Here is a 23797-nt window from a genome sequence, read left to right as displayed (position 1 = left end):
CGAAATGAAGTGGCCCCAGGAAGGAGACTTATGGAGTGGAAGCTACAGAATGATACACACGGGATCGCTAAATGGTAATGCTGGAGTAGGCATAATGCTTAGAAAGAGCGCCGGGATGCGTGTTAAAAGCTACCTGCAGTTAAATGAAAGGATAGTAATGGTGAAGATAGATACTAAACCCGTAGCTACTGTAGTGGTACAGGTTTACATGCCTACGTCAGATTATGAAGACGAAGAAGTAGAAGATGTCTACCAAGATATCATCATCATCACTGGTCAACAATCCTAGGATTGGTTTGACGCAGCTCTCCACTCAGTTCTCTTATCAGCTAATCTTTTCACTCCTACGTATTTCTTCTCTTTCACATCTCTCTTTACTTGTTCCATATATTTTGTTCGAGGTCTTCCTTTTCCATTCTTGCCTTCCACTTGCCCTTCGACGATTGTCTTCATCAGGCCATCATGTCTCAAGATGTGGCCTATAAGGTTGTTCCGTCTTCTTATTAAGGTTTTCATGAGGCTTCTCTTCTCTCCTACTCTTCTTAGGACTTCCTCGTTACTAACTCGGTCGATCCATTTGATTTTCATCATTCTTCTGTAGCACCACATTTCAAAGGCCTCTATCCTTGCTTTCTCCGCTGCGGTCATTGTCCATGCCTCACTTCCGTATAGGAGCATACTCCAGATGTAGGTTCTTACAAATTGTTTCTTTACTTCTATATTTAAGTTTCCCGCTGTAAGCAGGTCTCTCTTTTGGTCCTCATCCAAGTACTCTTCTGCTTTTCGTTCTATTCTTCTATAGATGATCCTTGTCAGTATCTTTGATGCATGTGTAGTAAGGCTTATGGTCCTAAAATCTTCGCACTTCTCCGCTCTTTTCTTCTTAGGAATAGGGATTATAATGTTCCTCTCGAAATCCTTTGGTATCTCACCTGTCGTATACATTTCACTAATGATATTGTATAGCTGGTTCAACGTCTTCTCTGCTGAATTTTTGATTAGTTCTGCAGGAGTGTCATCAATGCCAGACGCTTTATTTATCCTGAGGTCTCTTACAGCCGCATCAAATTCCGATCTTAAAATTGGGGCTCCCATGTCATCTGCATCCACTTCCCTCTCGTTTTCGATAGCATTCGTTCTGAGGCGACTTCCTTCGTACAAATATTCCAGATATTCCTTCCATCTCTTCCCTTTTTCTTCGTTTTCAATCAATAGTTTTCCGTTTTTGTCCCTAAGGGTATTACATCTTACGCCCCTTTCCTTAAAGTGGTTCCTCACTATCCTATAAGCGGCCTCTACTTTTCCATGTTTAAGATTGTTTTGCACGTCTTCGCAAATGCTTTTCATCCACGTTTCTCTGGACTTCCGCGCTTTACGACATATTTCGTTCCTTATCCTCTTGTAACGATTCTGTCCTTCCTCTGTTTTCGCAGCCTTGTATTTTCTTCTTTCTTCAATGAGATCTAATACTTCCTGCGTGATCCATGGTTTTTTCATAACGACTTTTCTTTTACCTAGAACTTCCTCAGCTGCCGCCTGCAGACCACTTCTAATGGTTTTCCAACTCTCTTCCATTGGTTTGTTGGTCGTATCCTCCCCTATTTTATTTTCTACAGCCTGTTTAAAAGCCAGTTGATGCTTAACCTCCCTCAATTTTTCAACCTGCCATATGTTTTTCACGGCTTTCTTCAACTTTTTAAATTTATGGTGGCATTTCATCATAACTAGGTTATGGTCACTATCAATATCTGCCCCTGGATAGCTTTTGCAGTCCTTCACCTGGTTCCTGAATCTTTGTTTTACTAGAATGTAGTCGATTTGGAATCTTCTACGGTTTCCTGGCATCTTCCATGTGTATCTTCTTCGCAGGGGATTTTTGAATAAAGTGTTGGCAGCCACTAGCCTGTGCTCCGTGCAGAATTCAAGTAGCCTTTCTCCTCTTTCATTTCGGTTACCCAACCCATATTTCCCAGTTATTATTCCGTCTTGACCTTCGCCGACGACGGCGTTCCAGTCACCTAAAATAATAAGATTTTCTTCCCCTCTTACCTGCTTGATAACTTCCGCTATATCTTGGTAGAATTCTGTTATTTGGGAAGCAAGATAACTAGTGATGGGAGAAGCAAGAAAGAAATTATCAGCAGAATAGCCCAGGCGAAGAGAGCATTCCACCAAAAGAGAGACCTGCTTACAGCGGGAAACTTAAATATAGAAGTAAAGAAACAATTTGTAAGAACCTACATCTGGAGTATGCTCCTATACGGAAGTGAGGCATGGACAATGACCGCAGCGGAGAAAGCAAGGATAGAGGCCTTTGAAATGTGGTGCTACAGAAGAATGATGAAAATCAAATGGATCGACCGAGTTAGTAACGAGGAAGTCCTAAGAAGAGTAGGAGAGAAGAGAAGCCTCATGAAAACCTTAATAAGAAGACGGAACAACCTTATAGGCCATATCTTGAGACATGATGGCCTGATGAAGACAATCGTCGAAGGGCAAGTGGAAGGCAAGAATGGAAAAGGAAGACCTCGAACAAAATATATGGAACAAGTAAAGAGAGATGTGAAAGAGAAGAAATACGTAGGAGTGAAAAGATTAGCTGATAAGAGAACTGAGTGGAGAGCTGCTTCAAACCAATCCTAGGATTGTTGACCAGTGATGATGATACATTCTTTTGCCCTGCTCTGTATCCACGTTCTTCCACTTCCTTCTCTCCTCCATTTGTTTTACCATTGCCTCCGTAACCCAAGGTTTCTTTATCCTTCTTCTGTCAACGTAGCCAATTGACTTCTCCGCCGCATTGGCTATTCCAGTTTTAATATTATTCCATTTTTCCTCAACAGTATTCGTACCTTCAATCTCCCGTGTACTAATGTCCACTAGTTCCTGATATTCTCTCCTCGTACTCCCCTTCAGTGCTTCTACATTCTATTTCCTCACCCTCCTGCCTTTCATGAGTCTTTTCAATCTTACGTTGCATTTCATAAGTACTACTACTTTGGGGAAGGCCGAAGATCTTCATCGACGACTTCACGATTGGAGTAATAAGGAGGACAGTGCACGGTTTCTGTTTGAGGAATATATTTCCTACGTTACGCAGAATGATGGATCACCTGCTAGAGAATGTTCCCGATTGCCCACGTTTCTCTCTCCCAAAGTTAAGATCCATTCTGTTAGACATGGGATTTAGGTACAAAAAATTGAGCAAGAAGCCAGTGATGATGGAATCTGTCACCATTGCAGCAACTCGCCACAACTCTTTGCGACGAATTAGACGTTTGAGGAACGACGGCTACAAAATATTTTATACGGACGAGACATGCAGGGCTATTCCGATAAACGGGGCCATACGTATGGCCGGCCGTAAGTTTCGTATGGCCTGGCCCGAAATTACGGCCTATACCGATTCCACTTTAGAGGAGCCATATTGTATGGCCCGGCCAAAAGTTTTAACGCCCTTTTGTAGGCGGGTATGAGAATTGTAGTTGGTAGTATAAGTTGAGTTCACTTTTCTTTAACATCAGTGATTTTTTGAGAAGGGAGTCAGTTTTAGCGTGAATAAAAATAATAATTCTATGTTCCTTAACCTAAATAGACTCTTATTAAAGGATAAATTTGGATTTTCTTTAAACACTGATCTAGCGACAGGCGCTGGAGATCTTAAAAAAGTGAAGAACGCAAATCACGGGCGAGATGTAGCAGAAGAAATTTGTACCGTACAGTATTATAAGATTAAAATATACGTGAATTGTGCATGTCATGAACATACAGTACATGTAATGGATAGATTTAGAACATGAAATCCTATTTTAATTCTAACCCTCTTCCTGTCCTTCCAATGGTGTAACTATTGTCTCATGGATGCGATAATTTGCCCCCAAAAGCCGTAGAAATCCAGCCTGTGAACGAAATCTAAAAATGAAATTGAAACTAAGTTTCATTAATTTTATGAGCAGACGCTTATGTTTAGGTAGAAGTATAAAATTAATATGAGAGTATTCTTTCCTTGATTTGTGGACGACATTTGTCCTTTACACAGCGAATTAGGTACTGAAGATTGCCATATTACTGGCAAAAAAAATGTCGCCCTGTGTTTCATTGATACCCTTCCTCTTGAGCCGTAATGCTACGAGAATCTTAAAATATAAATCAATTAACAGCTGATATTTCAAGCTACCTTCAGCTTTAAGAAACAAAAGTAAGAAATCTGCTAGAAAATGTGGCACACATAAAGCAAATAAAAGCCCATTCCTCCGTTCACTTCAACAGAGCATCCATTTAAAAAGGTATTTCTAACTTTTTAACTGCAAGTGAACTTTAAGTTCATCCACTATATTTACTTAAAAAGTCAGTAACGACTTCTTTTGACGCGCGGAAATATTTAATGAAAATGTCATCATCGTATTCAAACGGATTACATACACGTAAGTATTGTATCCATTATCCTCGTTACGAAATCGAGGTCTTCCTTTAATATTTCGAGCCAATTCCCGATGAATACGTATGTGCTCCCCCGAAATATTCATAAATTTCTTGAAACAACCGCTATATAATCGATGAGTACTCGTAAATTTATTTTATAACTTCTTAGGCGAACAATGTTATTTCGTATGGCCTGTGTTATGACCGCCTCCTAGGCAGGTCATAATATTACGGCCTCTAGGCCATAGCTACCGCCCGACTTATGGCCTTTCGCTCAGTTTAGAATCGCTCGAAGCCATACGTACGTCTCGAGGCCGTAGTTATGGCCGATTTCGACTTATGGCCCGGCCATACGATTATCGGAATAGCCCTGATGGTGTTCTCTTTGTGATACTTTCATCGTCCGAGTCGGTCATTTAAAGGAAGCGCGCCCTCTGCTGAGTCGGTGGCAACCACGCGCCTCTTTTCGCCTCCCCCTCCCACGACGGAGCTGCCGGTACGCGCATAGTTAAATCTAGATAAATAATAAGTGATATTGACGTTATTATTAATATATAATATACATTTCATATGTGCTTGCATTACTAACATTTTACGGAAGACAACAGTACCAATCAATTTTCAATTGACTCACTGGTTTCGAAGTTAGCAGAGGTTTGCGTTGTTTACGACGCTCCGTTAATTTTTGTGGTATAAACAATTTGTTTTGGGCAAACTGCTAGTAATAGATGTGGCTTCTATATATCAAAATTGCAAGTTATAGGAACGAAAACTACGGGAATGCAGAGCGCTCAAATTTGGGCACCTTGATTTTACGCGCAAAAAACGGGTACTTTTTTGAGAAAAAATTAAGTACAGGAAATACTGTTTAGCCGAAGAATTTTTAAAATCAGCGGTGACGTCACGACGTGAGCTGGAACCGAGCCGGGGTGACGTCACTGAGGAAACATCGCCCTACACCTTTTTGGTGACGTACGCGGGAATGTGTCCGGCGACGACAGCGATATTTTACTCATCACATAAATGTGCAGTGCTCTTTAAACAATGGAATGCTGATGAACCCTCCCAAGTGAAGCGAAGACATTGCGCATGTAGCCATCTTGAGAAGAAAATCTAAAATTGCGCTCCATTTAAATACCCGTGAAATCACGCAACTATGAATGTTTTTTTCCCAAGCCCAAATTATTCGAATGAGATTGCGACCAGGAAGATACATTATTTGGATCCATTTTACAGTTTTTCCATCTTAAAATACTCTGTTCCTTTCAAACGAAATTTGCGCATTTATCTAATTGTAAGTAAAATGCATTATTGTCGGCCATGCTTGCAGGCCCCGAACGTGCTTCGACTTATCCCGGGCGTGGCGCATAGCGACCAGTATTCTCTTAATTCAGTGATAAACGTGCTCTTTTAGATATTCTGGGTACAGTCCATTTCAAATGACGGCATCATAGAATTTGGCTTTTCTTCTCAGCTACTACCCTTGTCTCTCCCTCCCTGGAAGAGAAGTTTGTGTGAGATATTATATGAAAATTGAATGAAAAGGACATAGTGTTTTTCTCCTTGTGGAACATACTAACCAGGTTGATGTCATGGTGCAAATAAATTTTCAACGTGGCCGTATTTCTCTAAGCTCACAAACCGTTATCTGATACCCTTTATTCATAAAATTATTGTCTTATGGTATCAATGACGTAAAAACCTTTTGTACTACTTATTTAAATTTTGTGTGGTTCATATTTATTTGTGTATGCACCTAGTAAGTCTTTTATGGCATGCAAAATGGCTTATGTTCCATTCACAACACTTGTAGTTTTGAAATAATGAGAAGTTTTATTCCCCAATTACATTCATGGTGAAACTTCTCTGCAATCTAGGTTTTGAGTATCTTCATTACCATTCTGATTATGACAACCCTCTATGAAACCTAGTATGCCGATAAGTTTTGCAAAAAGTATATGAGGAAAAACTAAGTTATTCTTATTCGAAATAATAGTTAAATTTCTTGAAGTCATGCCTTAAACAACAGAATACTTAATTGCAGTGTTGTAGTAGTAGTAGTAACCTTTATTTGCCCAGAGGACACTGAACACAGTAAAAAATACATGAGTTGAGTGTATAGGACACGTCATATACATATAAAATATATAATGTTTTCTGATTAAATGATGTTGAGTCTCTTATCACCTTGTTTGCATAATTTTGCAATTTTTGCTTCTGTTTTTCATGTATATCATAGCCATAATTATGGTTGAAGGGGCCCTTCACATTGTTTTCATGATGTTTTTAAAGGCTTAATTGTAACCACCGTCACCTTTGTCTGCCTTGTGCACTATAACCCACAGAAATACATGTTGGAAAATGATGCCAGAGTAATTTTAGTGGTATGGCATAACTTTAGGGGATCCGGGTACTGTATGGAACTAGTGGCTTTATATGTGTTCATGGGTTCTAATTGTTTACAAGGGTGAAATTTGCCATGAAAAAACTCATTTGGCTCAGCTGGGACTTGTACCTGGATCTCTTGATTGTTGTTCATGTATTTTACCACAGCATTCCTAGTTTCTTTCGAATTTCCAATCCTCATAATCCTTTTATTCTCATGTGAAACTTATTTTATAAACATACTCTAATATTAAGTACTCTGAGGTGATTGGAGGTAGTCAACAGCAAACAGACGTTAACAACATCGGTGGGACTCATTACATTGTTGTTACCGTATCATACCTTACCAGCTGTCGGGAGATATAGGTTTGAATCCAGGATAAGAAAAATAATTTTTTCATTGTATATTTCACCCCTTTGTGTGAAAAATTTCCGCAGCTGTAATCATATTAAATCGATTGTGAAATTCTGAGTAACCATCTAATCTCATCTAAGTAGCTAATCTCTTCTCTCCCTTGCGTTGCAGCGGCGCCCCAAGTGGTTCTCACGGTGCAGCAGCGAGTGGGAGGGGTGTCGAGTGGAGCCTCGTTTCGCTCGGTGACGATGCCTGGGGCGGCAGCGGCAGCTTCCTCATCGCTATGGGGACCCACGTCTCCCGGGTCCCAGTGTGGCAGCCCATCGTCTTCGTCACCCATCTCTCCGCCGACGACCCCAGGGCCAGGAGGAAGGGGGGGGCACCACCATCACTTCCCGACCCACCACCACAAGAACTCATCGGAGAGGATCACGGGACCACAGCCCGTTGATGTCAGTACATACCTATACACACATGGATTTGCAAAGATTTTTTTACTTGCGTCAGTTGTTTGTTCATAGTTTATTGTCTTTATTCACAACCTAACTAAGGTTGTAAAAGAACTGCCCAAGTAATTTTAATTGATAATGGAGTAAGTACTCCGTCATGTGTTCTGCAGATATGCTGTTATATTAAGGAGTACATAGTATGCAATGCGTTTTCAGGTATTAGGCTAATTGATAATGAAATGTTTCATTTTCTCATGAATTTGAATTTTTTATGGTAATTGAAATTGAAGACTCACGAAATTTAGGTTGTGTTACACGCTCATTGCAAGTATCAAGATATCCTCGTATTATTTGGCTGCTTTTAGTCATTAAAAAGCTTCTTTTATTGCTAGAGTACATACTTAATTTTTTTTGTAGACTCTCATCACTGGTTAGAAGCCTGCCGGTGGTGATACAGTATATTTTCGCTTTGGGTGCCACGTTTTAAGTTAAAGAAATGATTTCTCTAAAAGATGATGATGGTGTGTTTCATTTAGCCGGTTTCATGGATGGGGAGATCGTTATGTAAGAGTTTTAAGAAGATGCTAATTTAGAGTCTTAATTGAGAGTGTAGCGCTTATCTATGCGGAAACATGGGCACTTAGGAAGTGGGGCAGGGAAAGACTCGAAACATTCAAGAAGAGAATATAGAAGGGGAAGAGGAGGAAGAACAAGAAAGGGCTGGACATGGTGGGTATGAAGAGGCAGCTTCTAGATGAGATGTGAAGGAGACAGATGGTATGGATGGAGCGAGTGCTGGGATGGGACGGGATGTTGAAATTGTGTCTATGGAGAGTAGGATGGATGTTAGGTAAGTAAGGGAGATGAAGGAAGAGAATTGGATGTTTAGATAGAATGAGAGGGAGTAGTCGTCATTGTGAACTGAAGAGGGAATTCCAAAGGCCTGGTTACACGGTACTTTAACACGTACAAGTTAATGTACGTTTGCGTGAATGGTTTTGGTGGACTGGAATGGAACATTTACGAATGCATGAACCAAATTAGAACAGGTTCTATTTTCCGTTCATGCATTTGCAGAAGTTGGGTGGTTACACGGTGCGTTTTGGCATTCATTCTCGCGTTCATACATTTAGACATTAACCTGTACGTGTGAATGTATCGTGTAACCAGGCCTTGAGTTAGAAGGGGAGATAGCATAGGGCTAAACTTCAAAATGCTCCATGTAAACCTACCGGAAGCATTTCTTTCAATAAAATATTTCCTTCCTCCTTGTCAGACTGAGAAGCTTCGACAGTTGGAGCACCAGCGTGTGAGGACGTTCCAGTTGATGCTTGAAAAGGAGCAATGCTATGTGGACAGGCTGAGGTCGGAGTTGGTGCGCAGCAACGACCCGAAGAAGGCGCAGGAGTTGACGAATGCGGAGCGCAGGGTACGCACACTTCAGCAGCAGCTGCTCATGGCGCTCTCTCCTAGTCCAGCCACGTCGTCCAGCTCCTCCACTTCTGCGCATGAGGTATGTTCTCTTGTGTTCTTTCTTGTTGCGCACGCAAGGGAATGAAAAGAAGATCCACCGACACAGCCCTTTTTTTCTGTGCTTGTGACGTGGCGTTGCTTTTCGAGAATTCCTTAGTTTCATTGATAAAGAGTATGTGGCAGTACTAGAATAGATATTGCATGGCTGTAATTTTGCTTACTCAAAATTTCCTTACAGTTAACCTGGTGAATGGAACCACATTGTTTATTAATTTGGCGTCACTTGGTCATTGCTGGTGTCATAACCAAACAGAAATCTGTGGTGACCTAGCCTTAGAATTATGTCAGTGCTAAGCTGTTTCCTTCGAGTTCACATTGTTTTATTTTCAATTTCCTGAATTAAACAATTGTAAATTACTTGTACAAAGGAATCATTCTGTGGTGAAAGCATACGTAAGTCACTTAATTAATGGTGTTTCACTCAGTGAGTGATTGAGATTGGTTTGTGTAAGTAAAGCTCACCCTAGACTAAGTCAAAGGTATGCTAATTTCAGGGAAGGGCGGAGTCAGTTTCTTTCCGTGGTCCACCTCATACTTTGATCGTTTTTGTGCTGGGGTGTCTGTCTGAAGGCTTCTTCACCTGGGATTAGACTAACCCTGAATAATCCTTCAGTGAGCAACCGAGCGCTCTACTCACTGGGCTCCCCCTCATCAGGATTTCACGCCAATAATATCTAGACCATATGTTTATTATTTTTAAATCTCTGTCTATGACATTAATCTCTGCTATCTAGGGTATTGAGAAAGAATCTTAAGAAATTGAATTCATCAACTAAAGGGTTTTCCGGAATACTTAAATGAGACTTCCGGAATATTAATTAAAGGTGTATCTTTGAGATTCCCATTTTATATTGATTTACACTTCTACTTTTTGTTTTATTGACTACCAAGAATAACTACATCTATATGTACATAATACCCTGTAAGCCTCCTCTAGGGTGTTTGGCAGGGTGTGACCAATCACCAGCATGCAGCATGCAAGAGAATGTCAATGTGCACATGAAACAGCCATAAAAATATTGCATGTAATAACAAAAATATGTGCGCACATTCATATGAAGGCAAAACTTGCTGCTTACCTTCAGTAATTCATATCGTAAACCCAAGCCAAGCTAGGTTAAAGCATTGGAAAGAGATAAGCATGCAGTGGGTCATCCCAGTGAGTGACGCCATTAATTTTACAAATCAAGACACCATTGCTGTCCTTAAGAGTACGAGGATAGAATGATATTTTAAATCTCTCTGTTTCACTGTCACTGTTTGCTTTATTTTCTTCTCGTGGTCCCGTCTACCATAGTATGTATTATGGTAAACAAAGACTATTCTTCACATCAACATAATTTTTCTTTGTTAAATTTTCGTGGGTGTTCTTCATTATATGGACATATTTTATGGAAGCCTTTGGCATATGTCCCTTCATCACTGTTTGGGTGGCCCTAAAAATATCATATAAACTGTGATAAGAAATCACATTCATGACCTGCGGGTTTCCCTTATAGCCATATAATTACAAGTTATTGGTCATTTGGTCCCAAAATAATATTTATCTCATAAGTTTCTCCTATCTCATCGCAGTGTGTATTTGCTATGCTTTATTACAGGACAATAAATTTTTGATATTTTTCAGGTTAATAACCTCAATAGAATATAAATTTAAATATTTTTTGAGGTTTAGGTTTTACATAATCAATTATGTCTTAGGTAATGCATTTATCATTTTTACATGTCAACTTGGTTTTCAGTTGATGATATCAAAGTATGTAAATTCCTTTCGTAACTGCATACAGTAGAGAATTGATAATATGGAATGCTTGGGACCAGACGCTTTCAGGATGAACCATTTTACAGAGAATAGATCTGGTACCTGGATTTAGGCAACACTGAAACAAGGAACATTTTTTTTTCTTTTGCGGAGCGTGCATTGGCATCGGTGGAAATGATGCATTCTTGAGTTAAGAGTCAAGTAATCAGAGAAACCCTATCAAATTCATAAAATTTATGATTAAACGTGAGTGAAAAAGATTTGAAGCATGTGAAAAAGTTCTTTGTCGATAAATCTTGAAGGTAGATGAGTCATGAAAGTAATCTTGATGAGACGGCATCTAATTGGAAGGAGAATGACTAAAAATTTTTACAATTCGTCGAGAAGAGGGGTCTCCAAAATACGGACCGCAGAGGGCGTTTCAAGTGGCGCACGATTCTCGCTCGTTTAACTCTGTGAGATGCCGCTAGGAGCATTGCAGCGCTGTACTGCACGTCAAAGTTGCCTTCTGCTGTTCGTAAATAAGAAATACACCCCCGAATACTTCAGTAGATGTTGGTATCGAATACTTCAGTCATCGGCAAATGTGCTATCCGGCCTGTGGGACGATTCGCAACTTGGAATGTGGCCCTCGTGGCCTAGTAAGTTGGAGACCCCTGGTCTAGAATATCAATACTTTGCCGGATCATATTTTTAATGTACACCTGTTGCAAATACCATTTTCCCTACTTCAAACATAAACCATTAGGTAATTTTCAAATCCTCTGATTGGAGGTAATCCCACTTCGAATAGGTTCTATAAATAATAACCAATTGTGAATTTTAACGGTTAAATTCAGGGGTGGTCAGGACACGGGTAAATGGGGGGTCTCAGCTGAGGTTCATGATGGGGTCCTTCTCCAGATAATATATTAGGTATGTAGTTGTTTTGCCCGGAACTGGATTTTGAAGCTATTCTGGCCCTTAAAAACCAGTGAAAAGGTAATAAAATTAAATTTCATCAGAAAAAAATACTGTAAAATATGAGAATTCCACAGATTATTAAAATGTAGTACAGTCAAACCTCTTTATAACGAAATTCTAGGGACCAAGAAAAAATTTTGTTGTATAGAGGTTTTTGTTATACAGAGGTATCCCTTTTACAGAAGTTATTACCCATTTTAATGTACTGAAAAGCTTTTTAGCAAATAAAGGACTGATATCTATTCATAAATTCACTTAAACAAGATATGTTACCCACATAAATATGGTAAATTTTCTCAAATTTACTTTAAAAATGTAAAACTTTGATATGGCCTCATTGGCATAAGAAGAACTTAAAGCCAATCACTAATTGAGCTCAATCATACAAAGATTTGATAGGAGCACATCTAGGGACAAGTGTAATTGATATTTTTAAGTATTTGTGGCGTTAAAAAATAACTTTCTTTATTTCACTCTCAAAATTGAAGAATTCTTTATAAATAATAATATATATGTTAACATATGTTACAACTTCAGGTAACTCTGAAATTCAAGAAGATATATCCCAGTCTTCCTGGTAACAGCCAGTTAAGAGCATTATTAAATATTAAAGATAATATCACAATATGTGGGCATTTCATGGAATTTATGGAATTTGTAAAACTAAAGAAAGCTTTAAAACAAGTAACTCAAATGCTCTTTAGCAGACACAAGACTGTGAAAACAAAAGGATAGTAATTAACAAACAGCAAATTGACTTTTTGCATATAAATAATAACATATCCCACTATCAACATAAATAGAACTTAATAGAATTTAGATGGCTGATGCTCTCAAAATTAGAATAAAACTTATTTAAAGAAATCTGGTAATTTTTTCTGAATGGTTCGCTTTCCTTCCAAGGACCATCTCTCACAAAGATGCCGCAGTTGATTGAGAGAGAAATGCTCAACAGGTATATCTCTCTGGGAAAAAAATTTCTGCAGGGCTTCAATGTATGCAAGGGCCTCATTTGTAGTAATTTCTCTCTCAGGGTTACCTTCATCCTCATCACTCTCAGATGAATCGTTTTCCATAAGTTCCTGTAAAATATCCTCATTTGTTACTTCAGGGAATACTGGTATGTCCTCATCAGCAGATACAAAATCATCTGCAGTCACATCAGTTTGCACTCCTGCTCTCAAAATATACTCCTCCCAGACTGCATCAATGCCAATGTAATTACTGCTTATACTGGGACCTGCTTCAGTTTCTTCTCATTTATTGAAGTCAAAGCCTGCCTTTCTCCAGCAGTTCCTTATTGTTTGTGGAGTCACACTCCACCAGCCACCAGTAGCCATTTCAATCCCTTGTTTTAAGTTAATAAAATAAGGGTTGTCCATTTTCCTCTCAATACTAATTACGATTTGATGCAGCATCCTTGATCTGTGATTCGATTTAAAAGATCGAATAATACCCATATCTAAAGGTTGCAAGCAGGAAGTGCAGTTCGGAGGGAAGAAATATGATTTTTTATTCGCCCTGTAATCTGCTGGTAAACTTCTAATGTTTTTAAAACAACGTGGGTTTCTCGCCTTTCCTATCACTAAGGGTCGTAACATCTCAGTCCCATCTGCATTACAGGAGAGAAGGATAGTGATGCGATCTTTTGCCTTTTTCCCACCTTTACATTTATCTGTTATTACTGCCATTGTCCTCTCAGGTAGCAGCCGATACATTAAAGCCGTCTCGTCGGCGTTGAATATATTTTTTGGGGGAAAACTCGCCATAATCTCCTTTAATTTTCCACTCTGCCACTGAGCAATAGCATCTGCCGGTGCAGACATCTCTTCTCCTGATATTCCCTTGCACAAAATATTGTGGCTAGTGCGAACTTTTCAAGCCAGCCTTGTGATGCGCAAAATCCGTCTTCACCTAAAGTCACGGCCAATTGCTTGGCTTTCTGGCAAATTAGAGGTCCAGTGACAGGGATATTCAAACTTTGTATTTGTAAAAACCATTTAAATGTTGCTTCATCAACCTTGTCGTAAGTTGCGGCCCGTAGTCGCTTCCTCGTGGGATTCACAGCGTTGTACATGGTGCTTATTTCTATTTTGTTTCTCTTTTTTTAAAAGTTGTTGTCAATGAAGACGCCAATATGTCGTACTTCTTGGCCACGTCCAATTTCTTCATTCCTGTGTCAACGTCTTTTAAAATGGCAATTTTCTGCTCGAGAGTGAATTGCTTTTTTTTGGTGGCATTCTGTGAAGTCCCTATGAGTTGGAGAAAGATTTGATAAAGATCCCCAAAATTAACCATAAAACACATTCTGATGGACTGCTAATGGTACCTTTTAACTTTTCGTTCACTACTACGAAGATTCTGAGACTTGACAATATATTTAACGTCACTTTTAAAAGAGTTATTGCTCCCGAGGACTTTCATCTGCTAACTCGGCGAGTGAAACTTCGCAGAAATAGCCAATATCGTCAGTAATCGATAGGTCGATAGTTTCAGTCGATACCTACGTAATCGATCCACTGCATGACGGCTGTCATGTGAAAACTAAATGCAGACGATGCTAAAATGAAAAATATAGGTAATAGTGCTTTGTTAGCGACAATGATCAATCAACACAACCTTTAATCACATCCTAATTATTAATCTTATTTCAAGGAAACAAATTCATGGATTCAGCGATGAGGAAAAAATTGAAATATGTACTCCCTTTTCGAAAAAATTAATGCGTCTATCTCGAGTGCAAATGATATCAATGAAATGGAGGATACGTAATCACAAACTTCATTATTTCGCTCTAAAGAGGTAAAATAATTGACTCGGGGCCAAAAGTTTATTTCGTTCTAGAGAAATTTTTGCTGTACAAAGGTTTGTTGTACAGAGGATGAAAATACACATAACTTATGGGAAGAAAATCGGGACCATAACTTTTTTTCGCTGTATAGAGAACTTGTCTTCTACAGAGGTTCGGTCTAAAGAGGTTTGACTGTACTACAAATCTAAAAAATAAGCTTTTCGAATAACTCTTCAAGAGAGAATGAGGTTCTCTCTATTCTTCTGACTCCTTTATTTTATTTATTTTTATATGACCTTTTTACATGAAGCGTGTTGTAAATAAAGCAATTTAATGAAAACTTTGAATTTTATAATAGCAAAAAAGTCTTTGGTTCAAGTAATTTGAATCTTTCTTTACTACTCCTTTCGTATGCGCTTCACGATAGATGCGAGCATTGTTGTGGCCCCCAAAGCTCGGGGCCCTCTGCGATGGCTGACCTGGCCTGACTGCCCCTGCTTAAATTTAATGTTAGTAGTTGCAGATAATCTATTAAGTGTGGAGAACGCGAGTATTTTGGAAAAAACCACTTGGCATTAACTTCATAAACAGTCTTGGACTAGTCTGCATGACTAATCCAAGCTGAATGAAACGGCAATTTAGTTGACTAGCTTTAGCGGGCAGAGCCATAGCCAGGCTCTGAGATAGCAATTAAACCACTTAGATAGGCATATTTCCGGTGACGCAACCTTAAAAAAAAATAGAAATTTTGAAAAACTTTGGAAAACTTTCCACAGTTTGGATCATTCTGTTATTTGGATTTCAGGATTATCAATCTTCTACAGTATTTCAATTAGCATTGCTAATCCGTCGAGAGGTTTTCATGCCAATGTTATGCTTATTATTTACACCTTGTGCCACTTCTTTGTTTCTAGTTTGTTAGAGCGTAAAGAAAAATGTCCTTTGAAATTGAATTCGGTAATGTATGGGTTTTGTTTCCAAAGACTTAAAATGTTTATAATTATGGGTGTATCTTTGAGACTCCGTTTGATATTGATTTCCTCGTAGAAGCTTGTAAAAATTTTTTTAAGTTGAAGGAATAGATTATTCTCTACATTTAAAGCTGGCTTTGTCTTTGATAACCGACCAATGGTAGAAATAATGGGAATGGTAGGTGACGCTTGTACATATGTTTTGGAGTTCATATTCGGTGTGTCCATGGTGGATCATAGAAATTGACCTAACTCAAAAATGAATTCACATATTTCCTTTTGTTATAGCATTTTTATCAACTTTTCTCTTCTCTCTGATGCCAAGTTTATTTTCTTCCCTACACCAGTACATAATGGGTATTTTAATGCAGATACAATGAAATATTTAGCATCTAACCGTTTTGCTTTTAATTACCTAATCTTTAAATTATCATTTGGCTCTAAACCGAATTGGCTTATACTTCTTTATTAATTCAATTGACCTAATACTATAGGTATTCCTTGGTTTTATTTCTAATTCAAATTCACTTTGCAGACAAGCAATATCCTGGGTGAATGTTTTAATGTCTCTCACAACTCATGATTGTCATTAGCCATTGGTGTACATTTATGAATTGTGATATAATATTTTCTGTTCATTCTCTGCTTGGGAGTTGTGGATTGTTTTTTAAAATATGGATTGATGTTTTAAAATGCTCTTGAGGCAGTAAATAAAATATTGGTGCCTTTGAAATAATTGTTTCCAAGTAATGTAACTTACGTTCTTTAAATATTCAATTGGAACTAAGCTGTGCTGAACATGCTTTTTTATTAAGTTTGCTTGATTCTGGAATTATATTTTTGCAAATATAGCGTACTGGGGAACTAAATTGAAGTTAGCCCAGGCAGACTTAACCTATATGTCTAAAATCTCAGAGGCATGCTCAGTCATCAGTTGATGGTTTACATTGTTTTAGGTTTGACTGCATAGAATATACTAATCATTATGAAAAAATAATAATGATAACTTTGCTATTCCACACTTGTTTAATGCACAACTATTCTGCGACCTAGGTTTTCTAGATCTTCATCATCAGGCACACAGATAAATTAAATTGTATCTTCTCAATTTCTTCCATGTCCAATGTTCCGGATGATGAAGATTTTCTTCGAAACCTAGGTTGCGGAATAGTTGTGCATTAAACATGTGCGAAATAGCAAAGTTATTAAATATTACTTTTTCATTTACGTTGATCATACGTTTTATTTACTTTCCTCAAGGCGTTTCTCCTCCTCTGTTCATTTCACTGCTCCTTAGTGTTTGTGGCTTTGATTTTTGATTGTTCTATATTTGTGTATCTCTCTCTCTTGCCCTTTCCACTGCCACCAACCAACCAACCAACCAACCCTCTGCCTGTTTCTCTTGCAGTACTCCCACGTGTTGCACGGCCATTCCCTCTCCCTCCGCTCCCCCCCCTCCTCCCACAACGCCCCCCCGAGCGGCAGCCCTCCCGAGCGCCACCTGTCCAGGGCGCTCTCCTCCTCCGAGCCCCCTCCCCTCCCCTCGCGCAACCGCCCCCTCTCTACCTCCAGCCACTCCCCTCCGCCGGGCGCCGCGTTCCTCGGCTCTGCCTCCCTCCACCACCACCACGGCCTCTCAGTGTTCCAGTCGGCAGCTGCTGCTCCTCCCTCTTCGACGGCAGACGTTGTGAACAGCCCCACTCCTCCCCCCCCTCCCTGCCACGCTCCGCCTCCGCTCCCTCCCCGAACCAACTCCCCTCACATCTACTCACAATTGCAATTCACTGACGGTGTGGACTCGGGACTAACTCAGGGAAACACTGAAAACCTACATAAACTTCACACGTCATCGACTAATCGCTGCGTAAGTAACTCCTGTCTAATGAATCTAATGCCTTGTTTCCCCTAAACGCTCACCTTACGCTGTCCAAAGCATGTACGAGTGAAACGTGTGACTTTGTATTCAGTCATGGATACGGGAGCAAATATTTACACCAAGGATGAAGTTGTCCTTGAAAAATCATTTGGCTTTGAACTTGGATCTCCTGGAGGGTAAGTCGGTAACTTGGGGCGCCTCGTTTGGGAGAGAGAGTTGTCGCCCAAAATTGTCTCCCCACCCAAGTCCGTAACTCGGTAGAGAGAACTGTTTCTCCCGTTCGGATGGGAGAAAACTCGCTCCGATGGGTAGTATGAAAAATTTCTAAGGCGAATCTGATATTGGAGCTTGATTTATCGAAAAATTAACCGTAAGCAATTTTAAAATGTTTTTAATTTTATGTCAAACTCATCCATGCAAATATTTTCTAAATTAAATGCATAATAACCTCATTATGACTTACTAAAGTCGGGACTACTTTTTTTTACCGCGCGCAGTGATTCCTCGCTTGCAAGCGGCTGCAAGGCTAAATCCAAGTGCCGGTAAATTTTGCTTGTCACCATGTAAATTCTTCATTTCGTAGTGATTTCGTATCAATTACAACCTCACCAAAGTTGAAAATTAAGAGTATATTTCTAATGTGAATACAGCTTTTGCTCGCTGCTTGCAGATTTGTGCAAACATCTTTTGTGCCAAAATTGTGTTATTGTCAATGTGACAACTCCCGTAAATCTTCTGCTGATAATCACAGTGCCAGTGGTTGCAATGTACAAAAATATCGGCTAAGAGTTGTAATTATCAGTGCTCCATCGTGATTGAATTGTAAGCAGTGTTATTACCTAAGACCGTGGTTATTACCATATCGATTAATGTCTGACAGCAATGTAAACATTGTCAGTGGCGTGTTCACCTCCGTTGTTCATCGTATAGGTACATTGACATTTCACGATCAAGCTATCAAGATCAAAGCTGTGTGTGAAGTTTCTTTTTCTAGTATATTAACGAATAATAGTGAGAAAAGTCACCTGTGCCTCTTTCGTGGGCTAATTTCCGGCTTTAAATCAGTGAATTAATAGTTTTTATCATAACGAGCTTAGTGATTGTAAGTTGTTCGTGATGAATAAAAGAGTGGAAGTGATTTCCAGTTTTTTTTATATTTTATTTGCCTATGTCTCACTTTATATTTACGGTGTGTGCTAGTACTTAGTTTGTGGATATTCATTTATTATTGAAGTACATTTATAGCTTCTGTATGTGTTGACAGCGGAATCGATTCGCGATCTCATATGTTGTGTGCACACGGTTTTGCTGAGCAGTCGTATTCGTGAAACCAATGAAATGGTGAAACTCTATTACATTGTCGTGGAATAAGTTCTTTTAGCAATAAGGACATGTCTTGTGTTTCATTAACTATCTGTTGCTTTTCATAGGTAACTGTTTAGAAGTTATTTTCCATTATTTAAAGTGCTTTTCTTGCGCTCTCTGAATTAGCATTAGCTTTCTAAACCCCGCTACTTACACGAAAAGAATTCAGAGCTACAGATAATTGTTATTTCATAGGATTGCGGTGTTTTTGTCTGCTATTGAGGGTGATGGATTTTCAGCAGGAAGAGAATCGGACCATCGAAGGACGGATAGGACAACCTTCTCCGCTAATGCGGCCGGAAATCTTCCTCCCTCGCCTCAAACGGTTTATTAATATCCCGTAACAATTTCTCACTGGTGTTAATTGCCCCACTTCTCTTAAATGCACCTCATATACGAACAATAATATTCTATGGTTTGAAAGAAAACGCGCCATATTGAGAAAATACAACAAAACACTGTCGAGATACGCACTTTCTCCATGGGAGAAAGAGATACGTCGGGCTCTTGAGGGGGACGTAACTGAAGCGCCCGTCTGGGGCGCCAAAGGCGCTTGAGGGGGCTTACGGACTTGGGTCGAGAGACTAGTACTCTCCCAGGCGACAAATAGTCTCCTTTCTCCGGCGGGGCGCCCTAGAGACTTGGGGCGGGCGACAACTCTCGCGCAGGCGCTTCACGAATCTCCTTTCTCCCATTTTCGGGAGAGAACAGAGTTACAGACTTGCCCTCCTGGATGCCAGTGAGGTTATCTGGTATCTGTTACACCACCAAACGCTCATCTTCCATGGTGAATCTGAATCTGAGGTGTATTCTTGCGAATATGAGACTCACCTTGGAAAGAGTTTTGGTGGTGCTGCTTGCAGCATACCTGTCCAGGCATTCTAAGCGCAAGGCATAGAATTCTAAGTGTGGCTCAGGTTGGCCATTGGCAGGCGTTAGAAATTGTAGATATGTGAGTGTCTATTCATCTGATGCTTCCATCTTATTGTTTAAGGACTCATTTTGATGTTTCTTTTAATGTTAGTCCTATTTCTTTAAAGGATTCTAATATATTTGGGTTACGTTTGTATCCCTAGAATAGTGGTTGGGTAACTCACAATTCTGTAGAGCCTGTCTAGTGGAAACAAGGCTCCTCGCATTTATGTGTTGGCTTCCATATATCATACCATATCATAGTTACCTCTCCTATATTAATGTCAGTAAATCTATTTTATCTCAATGTTTCCTCACTGGGGTCTGTGGATAACTATATTTACCTCTGCTCTTTAAACTCTTATCCTTCCAAAACTAATATTTAGCAAGATCCCATACTGTACACCTGTGCATTGAGATATATGTAGTGGTTCCTTGGAATATACTTACCATTGGGAATGCAACTGACTTTTACTTAATAGAAACCTGTAAAGTCACTTGTCTTGATTTCTTCATGTAAATCATCACTAGATGGATAATTTGTGATGATATAGGATATTTATACTCTTGCAAAATTGTGTCAAAGTGATAACCACATTTTTTGTGTGGCGTTATTTGTTCTGATGACTTGAATGCATGTTTTCTTTTAGAAGTCTGAATTTCCATGTTTAGAATGAATGTATTTTATGTATTTTGTTTATAATTTTTTTTTTTAACCAGTGATGTCTAGTTTTACCTCTCTTGAGTGTATTTCTCCTTGTTTCAGCTCCAGCAAAGGAGTTTTGGGAAAATTTAAATAAGTTTTAAGTTGTAGGCTACAACACAGGTTTAATTTGATTCTTCAAACCCAGGGGACATACTTAAATTTCCCCAGTTTCTGGTTGTGACATCTTTGACTTTGAGTAATCTTCATAACCAAAGCGAGGCTAGTATGATAAATGCAGGTTAAGGTTCACTACAGAACTGTATAAGCCTCCCTCAATAGACATGGCAAGTACTGGCCAAACGTATGACCATATATAAATTGCTGGGCTGTTCTGTAAAAGATAGCGGCTGCGCTATTATGACGAAGATTCTATTTGTGGTGCAATATTACGCCCCCCTGATTCTCTTATGTCAAAATAGTGGCCCCCAAGCAGAATTTGGGGTTGCAATGTAGCATCAAAAATAACACCAGCATTTGGCTGGCATAATTTCAATTGCGACTCCTTACCGGGCATTTTTAACATACAGATCGTCACACTCAATGGCTATGATGGAGATGTTGGAATGGAAAAAAATTATTATTCCATTACTATGGTTACACATCGTGTGCTAATTCACTTAAGAGAAAGGCAATTACTCCACCTGGAAAGGCTCAAATGCCTTTGAAGCCGGAAAATATTTTATTAGATTTTTATGAGCGACTAAGGAACTAGGGAGACACTTCTGCTAACAATTAAAACTGCCGTTGGAATTGGCGAGTAGAGGCTGAAGTGTCTTAAAAACACATCCAATTAATAGAGTAATATAAGATTGGCTACACTGTATAAAAAATGAAAACCAGCATACATATATAACTACAATTTGAGAGCATTTATTATTTTGTTCATAGCTACTCACAGTGCTAAATGAATCATGGCACAAAATAGAACATTAATGGAAGGAAGATAAACTCGTAGTTATGGTTGGAATTTTCTTATTACATCTAGAAGTTCTGAATTATAATATTGACATTGAATCAAGGAATCATTTGTTTTCTACTGATCATTTGTTCTAATTTAGGGATGGGCAGATTTGGTCCTTCGGTTTTCGGTTCCACTGGTGCAAATGTTATTTTTTAACATTTTTTACTTGCAGGCAATCAAAGAGTATGGATTAAGCTGGGTAAAATAATTATTTACTCCATATTAATAAAGTTAATTATTAGAGAAATTCAGAAAATGAAGTAGAACAGTACAACAGGTATTGCATTTGAATTTTACTTCATCATCTAAATAGGGTATTTTCCGTTGTCAAAGAAAACGAAAGGCATTGATTGCAATTCGTTACCCACCATTAGCGTATTCAGAATATGCAAATTATTTGGTTTTATAAATACCGGTTTAGACGAATGGCAATGGTCAATTTTAACAGCATTTGAAAAAGGCCAGATTGGCGCCCATGCGATGCCACTCCACGTGACGTCACAGGGACCTAGTTTCTGTACGAGTAGATAGGAGTTTTACATCGTCTGAGGTTACCAATGCATGCATGAGCCACAGAGCTCAGGGAAACATTGCTTAATAATTGCCTATTAAAACTGCTTATGGTCCGAGAGTTTCCTTCGTTTGAAAGGGTATTAACAATAATCCTTATTTTAGCCAAGTGCTATCTGCTAGCAGGGTACTCTGCTACCTGCTCGTAGCGTGCTACCTGCCTGCATTGTAGCGGTGCTCAAGGCCTCGCACCAAGGTGGCCTCACACAGCAGCAGGCGGAACGAGAACTTCACACGGGCTTTACACAGCATTCTCTCTTAGCTGTCGTGTTTTCTCACACTTGAAAATTTTCACTTCTCATTTAATTGTGTCATTTAAAAATCTAAAAGAGTGAAATATGTACTCCAGGAGTAATAATCTTTCAATATAAGCAATTAAAAAATAATAGGAAACCAACCTATTGTCGAGACCCATGGCGGGCAAATTATGCATCGTATTAGCCATCTTCGTTATACTGGTATTCTCATTATATCCATAGTTAGATAAATGTTGTCTTACTCAGCTGATTTCCAAGGCAGTGTCTTCTCAAATGTTATAATACTGTAAAGAAGATTGCATCCACTTATTTATATAAAGAATGCTCTCAAAGGAGAACTGATAATGAGAACCTGTGTAAGGAAAGGACAAAAAAAGAAAGTTTTCCTTTTTTTTTAACAAATGACAAAATTCCATATAAATCTACATATACCTACTTCCCCGCAAGCCACCATAATAGGTGTGTGGTAAAGGTATCAGGACACCAGCTGTTAACAAAAAAAGATGAAATGCATTAACTTCAACCTTAAATTCATCGAAGTTGTTTAGGGAAAATGAATTCCATCACCTATCGGTTAAGCAATATACGTGCTTACCTAATAGTTGATTGAGCAAGTAGTCGAAGCCTATTATGTAGCCTCTGAATCACTATGGGAGGCTTCCAGCTTTATTTGTATACAAGCTGTGTAATGCTTTCTGTTCACTTGTAGCAGTTTTTGAAAGATTACACAACTCTCCTTTCTATTTTATTCAGTTAAGTTCTTGGAGTGGATCCCATCAGCTCACTGTGTTTTCTAGGTGTGGTATGACGAGTGTGAAGTAGCACTTCTCTATTACTTTTTCATGTGAAAACTTTCCCACAACATGCTTCAAGTCGAGTCCTTGCTTCTTCGGGGACCTTCCGCAGTGGTATAGAAGACGATAGAATTGGGCAAAGGAGTGAATCCTTGAACTTGTTCCTTTTGAAGGTGAAGGAGATCAAAATACACTGATTTTGCAAAGAAGTGAAGCTACCTATCACTTATACTTGCATCTATTGTATAGCTGTGCATGCAGATCATTGTCGTAGTGATATGATGTGATTGTGGTATTAAACCTTCTTGCGTCTGATTTGCAGCAAGGGACCGCACCTCATGGCGGTGGTCACACGCACCAACGTGCCAAGTCCAGTCCAGACCCTCTCAGCATGTCCCTCGCAGATGGTGAGTTGTGTTTTCCTTACACATAATAGGGAGTGCTCAAGTCATGTAGTCAAGCATGTTTATGACCTTTTTTGAGCCCTCCAATTCCCTTGTTGAGCAAAATTAAATCATACCCCTCCCCCACTTTCTCACTTAATATTTTCTGATTATTTATATTTCCTTTATGAATTGAAAACAATACTTTTTACTGCATATGAAGTGTTTCTTTAGCTATGCCACATGAGTACCGTGCAAAAATATGCGATGAAAGTGCAGGCATTCCTTGCTTAATACGAATTCGCCCTAACATGGCTGCTCTAACTTAGTTCAATCCATTTC

The 23797-nt window shown here is 39.1% G+C and overlaps 1 protein-coding gene across 10 annotated transcripts in view; it reads left to right on the top strand.

Annotated features, from left to right (window-relative positions):
* Positions 1-23797, top strand: part of LOC124167378 (rho guanine nucleotide exchange factor 11) — a 558219-nt gene that overhangs the window by 100812 nt on the left and 433610 nt on the right. For 9 of the 10 annotated variants that reach the window (XR_006866674.1, XM_046545401.1, XM_046545404.1 and 6 more), the window contains 4 exons: positions 7334-7614; positions 8888-9124; positions 17040-17495; positions 23395-23479. Coding sequence is in view for 9 of the 10 variants with exons in the window: in XM_046545401.1 (XP_046401357.1) it covers positions 7334-7614; positions 8888-9124; positions 17040-17495; positions 23395-23479 (1059 nt within the window). In the remaining variant the exon portion in view is untranslated. The remainder of the gene's footprint in view (positions 1-7333; positions 7615-8887; positions 9125-17039; positions 17496-23394; positions 23480-23797) is intronic. The other variant, XM_046545406.1, reaches the window with a different exon arrangement.

Source organism: Ischnura elegans, chromosome 10 (genome assembly GCF_921293095.1).
Source record: "Ischnura elegans chromosome 10, ioIscEleg1.1, whole genome shotgun sequence".
Lineage (NCBI taxonomy): Eukaryota > Metazoa > Arthropoda > Insecta > Odonata > Coenagrionidae > Ischnura > Ischnura elegans.
Note: the sequence above shows the minus strand (reverse complement) of the source record. Positions and strands in the feature narration are given on the sequence as shown.